The 10,478-nt window shown below is 43.4% G+C and overlaps 1 protein-coding gene across 1 annotated transcript in view; it reads left to right on the top strand.

Moving 5' to 3' along the window:
- Window positions 1-24: 24 nt before the first annotated feature.
- Window positions 25-10,478, top strand: part of TMED8 (transmembrane p24 trafficking protein family member 8) — a 43,515-nt gene continuing 33,061 nt past the window's right edge. Inside the window, exon 1 of the mRNA XM_045901314.3 lies at window positions 25-273. Coding sequence (XP_045757270.1) covers window positions 189-273 — 85 coding nt within the window. The 5' untranslated portion in view covers window positions 25-188. The remainder of the gene's footprint in view (window positions 274-10,478) is intronic.

Raw genomic sequence — 10,478 nt, 5'->3', positions numbered from 1 at the left:
CCAGCCTCGGCTGCCCCAAGCCCCTACGGCCGCTCTGGGGCCGGCGCACCGCCTCTTCCGGCCCGCGGGCCCCGCTCGGCTCCTCCCGGCGCGCCGCCGCCGCCGCCGCCGCTGTGCTCGCTCGGCCTTCGGCTGTTTCCGGAGCCTCTCGCTGTAGGCCGCCGAGGCGCGAGCGGAGCGGGCTGCAAATGTCGGAGCGGCAGGCGGCCGGGGGGCCGGCGGGCCGCGGCGGGGACGGCCCGGGAGTGGAGGGGAGCCAGGCGGCCGCCTCAGGTACGCAAGCCGGGGGCCGGCGGGTGAGTCCGCCCGGCCTCGGGGCCCCGCTCGTCGCGCGAGGCTCGGCCGCGCCCTGTCCCGCTCTGCCCCGCGCCCGTCGGCGGAGCGGACCCACCCGGGCATCCCTTTCGCGCGCAGAGCCTACGCCTTCGCTCCTCCGGGCCGCGCCCGGGCCCTCGGCCCCCGCCTCCCCCGCCGGCCCGGGACTGCGCTAGAGCTTGCTCGCTACTCCTGTTTCGAAATGCCGTGGTTCCTGCCCCGCTTCCTTTCTCCGATCGGCCCGGATGGCAGTGCCCCCGGCGCCTCTTGAGCCTCAGCTCGCCCGCGGGTCTCTCCTTGGCCGCGGACCCCAGCCCCGCCAGCCGCGCTGCTCCCTGCTCGTGGCTCCGCACCCCGCTGCCCACCTCTGTCCTGGCCCAGGCTTTCCGCGCGCTCTCTGCCCGGGTCCGGCAGGGCAGCCTCGCCTGCCGCTGGCCTGAGCCCCGCTTGGCCCTGCACCCCGCCCCAGCACCCAGGCCCCCGCGCCTCGCCGCCGCCTCTCGGTCGCTCAGAGTGGGGGAGACAAGAAGCAGAGCGGGAGCCGGGAGGTTCTGGGGTCTTATGAGTGAGCATCGTGGCCGGAGCAAAGGCAGGACCTAGGGGCTGAAATAGGGACTTTGGCGACCCTCCCTCATTTGTTTCTACCCGCGCGAGTTCCTGCGCGGGGGTTACTTCAGCAGCCAGAGGCGAAGGGTGCATCCATCGCACTGTGACCTCTCGGGCCTCCTTATGCTCACCACACATGGAGATTCAAAGGGTAGGGGGAGAGAACTGGTTTCACTAAGTGGCAAGTAGAAATTAATTTTCCAAGTCTGAAATGAAAATAGACACCATCAGCTATAGTGGTAGAGGTGGTGCGGGGCGCCTGGGTTGGAGTCTGCATCTTCAGCGTACTGATGAAGTGACCTTGGGCCAGTCACATCTCCCTGTCTCAGTTTCCTCATCTGTAAAAATGTGGGTACTAACAGTACCCGCCTAATAAGATTGCCGGGAGGGTTACATGAGCCACTGTCTGAAGTTTCAGTGCCTAGCCCCCCGGGACACACTATAACTGGTGGTGTTATTCATTGTTCTGAGAATAAGATCTGTTTTGGCTCACCTCAACTCTGTGCTCTCAGAGGTGTTCCTGGATGTGTGTCTTCCTGCATAGTGGTGATTCTTCTCATCTTTTACTTCTATCCCAAATATCTCCCATCCTCTAATGCTGCTTCAGACACACACACACACACACAAATACCTCTCTCTCACACACACACACACCCCTTTGAATCACCCAGCTTTCCCCCGTGATTTTATGTTCTCTTACTTTAAAACATATGACAAATTTTGTCCTTTTTTCCTTTGTATGAACTTTTATGCTTTATAGTATGTTCAGAATTGATGGCATGTATTTAACATTACAGCAATAGAAATTTTAAGCATAATTTCTAAAAAGATTCAGCAAACGAACACTCAAGAGTCTCATAAACATCTGTCCCTTGCATATGTCAGTATTTATGAGTGTTTGTTGTGTTTTGTTTTGTTTTGTTTTTACTTCCCCTTAAGCTCCTTGTGTGCTTATGGCAAACAAACCCAAACATTTTAAATTTTGACTAAGAATAGTCAAATATATTGGAGGATGGTGGGTTTGTCTCTGAGAGTTTGAATTCCTCCCCTCCCCCCCCCCCTTTTAATTGGGTCCTGCATTCACTTTTTTCTTCCCAGGACATTGATAAAAATACTTCTGGTTACCTTCTTCCTCTTGCCCTTAGGGTGACTGTTGGTTTCTTTTTCTGTCATGTAGGGGCTTGTTACTGTAGCCCAGAGCACACTCTTCCCCTTGAGGTAGGATTTGTTGCTAATAAAATAATAGTAATGATGACTTACATTAATTGAATGCTTCTTTGTGCCAGAAAGTGGACAAAGATTTACTTGTGTTATCTGACTTACTCCTGTCAACAGTCATTTTCTCCCCATTTTATTTTGTTTTTAAAGATTTTATTTGAGAGAGAGCACAAGCGGTTGGGAGGGGGGCGGAGGGAGAGGGAGAAGCAGACTCCCCACTGAGCCCTACGTGAGGCAGAGCTGGACCCCAGGACCCCCGAGATCACAACCTGAGTCGAAGGCAGATTAACTGACTGAGCCACCCAGGTGCCCCTTTCCCCCCATTTTATAGAAGAACAAACTACAGCTGAGAGAGGTTAACTTATCTGCCCAAGTTAGTGTGGTGATTTTGCTATCTGTATGAAACTGTCACCTTGTTGTCATGAAGCTTACAGTCGTTTGTTTTTATTGGCTATTGATCCAGTATTGGTATTCCAGGGCAGGTTATGGTCTTTGCCCTCAAGGTGTTTCTAGTGTGGTAAGATGAGAGTACCCCAGGAACAAACATCAGCAACTCAAAACATTATATAATTGAGTATCTGTTATTACAGTTCTTTATGTACTTACCCTCAAGAAATCTGCTTGAGGGGAGGGACAGAATCTGTCTCCTCTGTTTATCTCCTAGAGCCCTTAATGTTGTGTCCTGGAGGTCCTATAAATATTTGCTGGATTGAGAGACGAAGTCTCAACACAGAGATTTGGAGGAGCACCAAGTGCATATGAAGAATTAGGGTTGAGATAATTAAGAATGTTCCTTGGGTTAAAGCAGTGGTTCTCAAGCAGGAGCGATTTTGCCTGGGGATGCTCAGGGGATGGTTTGGTTGTCGCTGCTGGGGCTGGGGAGGTGGGGGAGGGCTGTCAGTGGTATGTAGTGGGTAGAGGTCAGGGATGCCGCTCAATGCCCTGCAATGCGCAGGGCAGCCCCCACCACGAAGAATGTTCTGGCCCCAAGTGTCAGCAGTGCTGCTGTTGAGAAATGTGGGGTTAGCATGAAGCTGGATTTCCAAAGCAGTGCAAAATCATGCATCTGGCTTGATTTTTATAACCTGGGGAATAAACTTAAAAAACTGCTTCAAATTAGGAGTCTGATTGGATTCTTCTGCCACCTTCCTCTAGAAAATGATCCAGTAAGTAAACAATAGAGGCCTGAGATAGAATGAAATTGAAGGAGGTTTCTGCCATTCCTCTCCTAGAGGGAAAACAGCAATAAGAAATGAGTTTGGGGGCGCCTGGGTGGCTCAGTTGTTAAGCGTCTGCCTTCGGCTCAGGTCATGATCCCAAGGTCCTGGAATTGAGCCCCACATCGGGCTCCCTGCTCTGCGGGAAGCCTGCTTCTCCCTCTCCCACTCCCCCTGCTTGTGTTCCTGCTCTCGCTCTTGCTCTCTGTCAAATAAATAAATAAAATCTTAAAAAAAAAAAAAAAAAGAAATGAGTTTGGACATTCTGTTGTTATTGAATTGAAGGTTTTGATTAAAATAAAAGGTTTTGATCTTTCAGTGTATCTTATTCCTTCAAAGCAGGAATTTATAATTATCCAGAAATCATAACTTGTTTTTTTTTAACAATATTCTCTGCAGAGAGTACCTTTTGAGTGTCTTCATGTTTGTTAGCTGAAGTTTCAGTGATGAAGTAAGGAAACTTCTTTATGTTCTTCTGAACTCAGCTTTACGGTGACCACAGTGCTCTTATTGTTTTGTGAACTGTAATTGTTTCTAATAGTCTCTTATTTGGGGCACCTGGGTCCTTCAGTCCCCAAGAGGAGAGAGATGTCACTCTTTATATAGTGAAACTCTCTTAGGCATACATGTTGCATCACTTAAGAACAGACTTTTTTTTTTTTTTTTAAGTTTAGGGAGCTTTGTGGAAAATAAAGGGCAAAGTCTGTTATGACCTTGAAGTTAGCATTAGAAATTAGTTTGGTATGAATGACTGTGAGAGTTATCAAGGCACTTAGACGCTAAGGATTGGAAACAAGTCAGGTTAACTTGTCGTGATTCTTATGTAGGTCTTAGAGCAGTGTGGTTAGTCTTTCTGCAGTGATGGGAATGTTGCATATTGTAGCTATTTCAATTTAAATTGAAATTTAAAAATTGGTGGCTATCATAGTGGATGGAGCAAAAGCGTGGGAATTTATGCCAACGAGCCCTTATGGTTTTTTGCTTTTCTATTGTAGTTTTATATCAAAATGGTATAAATTTGTCTGCCTGTGGTAATTTTTTTTTTTTTTCTGATAGTGGTTGTGTTTTTGTGGTGTTGAGATAGCCAGTTAGTCCTGTCATTATTCATTCCATGACATTATAACGCAAGGTTTGTAGTCTGAATGACCACTGAAGAGCTGGTTTCACTCAGAAGGACTGATGAGAAATTGGATCATGTGGTTTTGGGATTTGGTTGGAATATAAACTCAGCCAGTTTCTTTTTGTTTAAGCCTCTTGAGTCTATAACCACATAACCTGCTTTTGGTTCCTCTGCCCTTAAATCTAAAAGCCCAGGCTAATTATCTCCGCAGCCTGTTTAGTGAAGGGGAGGTCCTATGAGACCTGTTCTAAAGAACTCTGACCTGATATTCAAATGCTTTAGAAAAAACCTGTTTTTTGGTTCTCTTTGTAGAGAAAGTACAAAGTACACAATAAATTTAAATCTGTAGCATGATCAGAATGCTGGTAACATAGAAAGAAAACTAGTATTTTAAATATTGTCAAATATAAAATAAATCATTATAGGAAAGTTTGTTTCCTCTTCACCTTGCTTTAGAGGCTATAATCTATAAATTTAGTTATTCTTGAGCTTCCATTTTCCTTTCTCTGTTCATTGTTTCTAAGACTTTGGCCATGCAGGTAGCATGTCATGGTTTTTGCCACGTTAGAGAATACATTCCAAAATTATTTGGTTACTCTTTTTTCTTTAAATTGACATTTAAAATTTTGTTTCATTCTAAATGATATCTGTGCTATTACTATTTTGATGTATCAACTTTTCCTAATATATGTTAAATACATACCCATTAAAATAAAAAAAAAACATTTTCCCATATACCATCTAAATTTGCAAAACTAGTCCTGGTTTCTCTGGTCTCTTCTCAGAATACTTGTAGAATTGGTCTATATTTGGCTGACATATTAAAAGCTCTCTATAGAAAAATTGGCTTTTTCTTCTTTATAGTGGTCTAAATGTCACTAAATAAATTTAGGAAACCGAACAAGCTGTTTGTAATGGTTTTCTCTCTCTACAAGAGGACTGCATCTTCCACACTTGATACTGCTGGAAATAAACTTAAGTATTTCTTTCTCCTTTTCTTACTTCCTGCCTCTCTGAATCCTGTTACAAGTTGTTTTACCAGTAGTTCTTACATAATTTAGCATATACCTTTAACCCTAAAAATCAAGAGCACTATCTCTTTTCACTCTTTTCCTCCTATATTAAGCTGTTAAGGTTTTAGGAAAAGTGGCTCCTAGCATATGAAAAATGCTCAACCTAATATTTGTTAAGGGACATGGAAATGATACATACGCTGGGCAGTTTGATCTCTCACTATGTTGGTAGGGGTGTGCAGGAACAAGCACTTCCATGCATTGCTTTTAGGAGTGTAAATTAATACAAATGCTGTGGAGGGCAATTTGTCAATATCCATCACAATTACAGTATATGCTCTCATTGATCATTCCTTCTAGGAATTTATCCTCTAGATTTATTCTTGTGCCTATTTATTTATTTATTTTTTTAAAAAATATTTATTCATTTGAGACACAGAGAGAGAGAGCATGAGCTGGGGCGAGGCAGAGGGAGAAGCAGGCTCCCTGCTGGGCCAGGAGCCCGATCTGGGGCTCAATCCCAGGACCCTGGGATCATAACCTGAGCCGAGGGCAGACGCTTAACCATCTGAGACACCCAGGCCTATTTAGACGCAAAGTTTTTATAGCATGGTTTATAATGGTAAAAGATTAGGAAGGACATAAATATCCATCAATAGGGAACTGGTTAAATAAATTATGGAATATCCAGCCAATGAAATATTAATCAGCTGTAGAAAAAAAATGACAAAACTTTTCATATATAGTTATGGAAAGATCTCTGAGATATAAATGGGGAAAAAGTGTGTTTAATATGCTTATTATTTGTATAAAAAAGAATATATATGCACACACACACACTTATGTTCATAAAGTAACTCTGGGAGACTACAAAACCGAATAACATTGGTTGCTTTTGGTGGTGGGGACTGAGGTGGGTGGAAGTTTTCACTGTATACTCTTTTTTTTTTTTTTAAAGATTTTATTTATTTATTTGAGAGAGAGAATGAGATAGAGAGAGCATGAGAGTGGGGAGGGTCAGGGGGAGAAGCAGACTCCCTGCTGAGCAGGGAGCCTGACGTGAGACTCGATCCCGGGACTCCAGGATCATGACCTGAGCCGAAGGCAGTCGCTTAACCAACTGAGCCACCCAGGCGCCCATCACTGTATACTCTTATACTTCTTGAATTTTGAATAATATGGATAGGGCGCCTGGGTGGCTCAGTTGGTTAAGCGACTGCCTTCAGCTCAGGTCATGATCCTGGAGTCCCTGGATCGAGTCCCGCATCAGGCTCCCTGCTCGGCGGGGAGTCTGCTTCTCCCTCTGACCCTCCCCCCTCTCATGTGCTCTCTCTCTCCTCTCATCCTCTCTCTCAAATAAATAAATAAAAAAAAAATCTTGAATAATATGGATATATTATCTGTTCAGAAAAAAAAAACACACAGATGTATCATGAGATTCTTCTCTATGCTTATATTGTAAGAGACATTCTATACATCTCTTTTGCCTTTCTGCTCATCAGGAACTGACCCTTTCTGGGCTTTTTTCTCTCAGATGAAATTTTTTTTATGAAGTATAGGTTGTAAATCTCTTTAGGGATCAATTTTATGTTATTCTTTAAATCCACTACGGTTTTTCATTATTTTTGTGCTAATTTCATTTCTGTCTAAAGATAAATCAAAGGGGGATAGAACCACCACTTAGATGAACTGATACTGTTAGCCAGTGACAGAAGGAAGGCAGACTTTTTTTTTTTTTTTAAGATTTTATTTATTTATTTGGCAGAGAGAGACAGCGAGAGAGGGAACACAAGCAACAGGCAGAGGGAGAGGGGGAAGCAGTCTTCCCTCTGAGCAGGGAGTCTGATGCGGGACTTGATCTTAAGCAGACGCTTAAAGACTGAGCCACCCAGGTGCTCCGAGAAGGCAGACTTTTAAAAGTTCTATTTTGTTTCCATTTTATTCAGTAAGGTATTTTCAAACTGAAAAAGGTAAAGCGGCGGTGTTGGTTTCTGTTTTGAGTAATGGCAGCCTAGGTAATCGGATCAGTTCTCCCACTGGGGACAATTAGAAAATAATTTTCAACATATGAATATTTGCTTGAAGATCCTGGAGAGCTAGCCAGATAATGAAGAATTACCAGGCTATAATCAATGTGAGGGCCGAAGTATAAAGATAGAAGTCCAGTGACGAGAGTCCATTTTGAGGGCTCCTTTCTCCTCTGATGGCATATGCTGGATTCTTGAGTGAGGAAGCTTGTCAAGGCTGTGAATGTGCCTCTCTGGACTAAAGCAACAAGGAATGTTCAGAACCAGTCAAATAGGGGGAACCCTGGTGAACTCCCTTTTCTCTGGGTTGGAACTATGAAAGGCCATGTTCTGGAAGTAAGGGTAAATTAGAAATAGGCCATTGTAGGGAGTGCAGCTCAGTTTCAGAAAAATCTAAGTTCATGAAATTGGGTTAAGGTGCTCCCAGGCTGCTAGAGTCCCCAGGTATGTGGAAGAAGCAAGGGCAAACCTCTGGAGGTTTATTTAGATTAGGCTTCAGATTGTTTCTACAAACAATTTTATGAGAACAGTTTCTGGTACATTTGATTAATAACCAGATTCCTGGAAGAGAACATGAACAAAAATCAAACAATAGAATGAATGGATCCAAAGGGGCAACAGACTGAAACATAATTATATTTATTATGTTCAAGATAAAAGACAAGTTTGATAAATTTGGCAAAGAATTGAAATTTATAAAAATAGAACCAAATAGGGTGCCTGGATGGCTCAGTTGGTTAAGCGACTATCTTAGGCTCAGGTTGTGATCCTGGGCTCCTGGCATTGAGTCCTGTATCGGGCTCTCTCTGCTCGGCAGGGAGTCTGCATGTCCCTCTGCTTCTGCCTGCCTCTCTGCCTACTTGTGCTCTCTCTCTCTGTCAAATAAATACAATCTTAAAAAAAAAAATAGAACCAAATAGAAATTCTGTAGTTAAACAGATGAAAATTTAGAACTCAGTTGATAGGCTTAGCAAAAAGTTACTATGTCTGAAGAGAGAATAGTGACCTGGTCAGAAGAAAAGTCAGAAGAAAATATCCAGAAGAAAATATTTAAAAATGCAACAATGGGAAATTCAGGAAAGAGGTAAGACACAGAGAAGATATGGTGAAAAGGTCTAACATTTATATAATTGGAGTCCTAGAAGGTGAGGAGAGCAAGAATGGACAGAAGCAATGCTTGATGAGATAATAGCTGTGAATTTTCCAAAGCTAATGGAATGCACAGATTTAAGAAGCCCTATGTATCCCAAGCAGGATAAGTACAGTGAAATCTACAGTAGATTCACATTAAGTTAAAACTGCTATAAAACTGGGGTGCATGGGTGAGTCAGTAAGTTAGGCGTCTGACTCATGGTTTCTACTCAGGTCACGATCTCATGGGTTGTGAGGTGGAGCCCAGTCATGTCAGGCTCTGCACTCAGCAGGGAGTCTGCTTGAGACTGTCTTGCTCTTCCTCTGCCCCTCCCCCAGCTCTCACTCATGTGCTTTGTCTCTGTCTCTTTCAAAAAAAAAATTTTTTTTTTTAAATTGCTATAGGGGCGCCTGGGTGGCTCATTCATTAAGCGTCTGCCTTTGGCTCAGGGCATGATCCCAGGGTCCTGGGATCGAGCCCCACATCAGGCTCCCTGCTCCATAGGAAGCCTGCTTCTCCTCTCCCACTCCCCCTGCTTGTGTTCCCTCTCTCGCTGTGTCTCTGTCACATAAATAAATAAAATCTTTTTTTAAAAATTGCTATAAAAGCAAAGTAAAGAGAAAAGTAGCCAGAGAAAAATTACAGTTTGCCTTCAGAGAAATAGTAATTGGACTGACAGCTCACTTCTGCACAGAGCAGTACAAGCGAGATCGTCTTTAGAATACTGAAAGAAATACCAATATAGAATTCTTTTTTCAGGAAAACAGTCTTTAAGAATGAAGGTTAAATAAAGATATTTTCAGACAGTCAAAAACAGGATTTGTCACCTGAACACTGGCACTTAAGGAATAAATTCTTCAGGTAGAATCAAAATGATCTCAGATGAAAGGAAAATCACAGTTTCATCTCACTCATTAACATAGATGCAAAAAGTCATGAACAGAATGTTAGCAGACTAAATCCAGGAATATATATGACCAAGTTGGGTTTTTTCAGGAATGCAAGGTGGCTTTGACATTCTTTAAAAGTCCATGTAAATCACCATTTTAATATACTAGTGGATAGGGCGCCTGGGTGGCTCAGTTGGTTAAGCGACTGCCTTCGGCTCAGGTCATGATCCTGGAGTCCCGGGATCGAGTCCCGCATCGGGCTCCCTGCTCGGCAGGGAGTCTGCTTCTCCCTCTGACCCTCCTCCCTCTCATGCTCTCTGTCTCTCATTCTCTCTCTCTCAAATAAATAAATAAATAAAATCTTTAAAAAAATATATATACTAGTGGATAAAAATGATCAGTTTAATAGATGCAGAGAAAGTGCTTGATAAAATTCAACCTCCATTTATGATTCAAAACTCATAGCAAAGTACGAATAAAAGAAAACTTCCTTAATTAGAAAAAGCATATCTACAAAAAACCTATAACCAGCATCAAACTTAATGGTGAGATTTGAAAGTTTTCTTCTTGAGGGCGCCTGGGTGGCTCAGATGGTTAAGCGTCTGCCTTCGGCTCAGGTCATGATCCCAGGGTCCTGGGATCGAGTCCCACATCGGGCTCCCTGCTCCTTGGGAGCCTGCTTCTCCCTCTGCCTCTCTCTCTCTCTCTCTGTCTCTCATGAATAAATAAATAAAATCTTTATTAAAAAAAAAGAAAGTTTTCTTCTTGAGATCGGGAAAAAGACAAGGGAGCCCACTCTCCTCACTTAATATTCATCATTTTATTGGATATTCTAGCTAATACAGTCAGGCAAGAAAGAGAATATATGAAAATTAGAAAAGAATCCTGTTAAATCTATTGTTTGCCGATGATGACTATATACATGGAAAATCCAGAAGAA

Source organism: Mirounga angustirostris, unplaced genomic scaffold, assembly GCF_029215605.1.
Source record: "Mirounga angustirostris isolate CCGP_5_RB_7025 unplaced genomic scaffold, mMirAng1.0.hap1 SCAF_9, whole genome shotgun sequence".
In the NCBI taxonomy this organism is placed as follows: domain Eukaryota; kingdom Metazoa; phylum Chordata; class Mammalia; order Carnivora; family Phocidae; genus Mirounga; species Mirounga angustirostris.
Note: the sequence above shows the minus strand (reverse complement) of the source record. Positions and strands in the feature narration are given on the sequence as shown.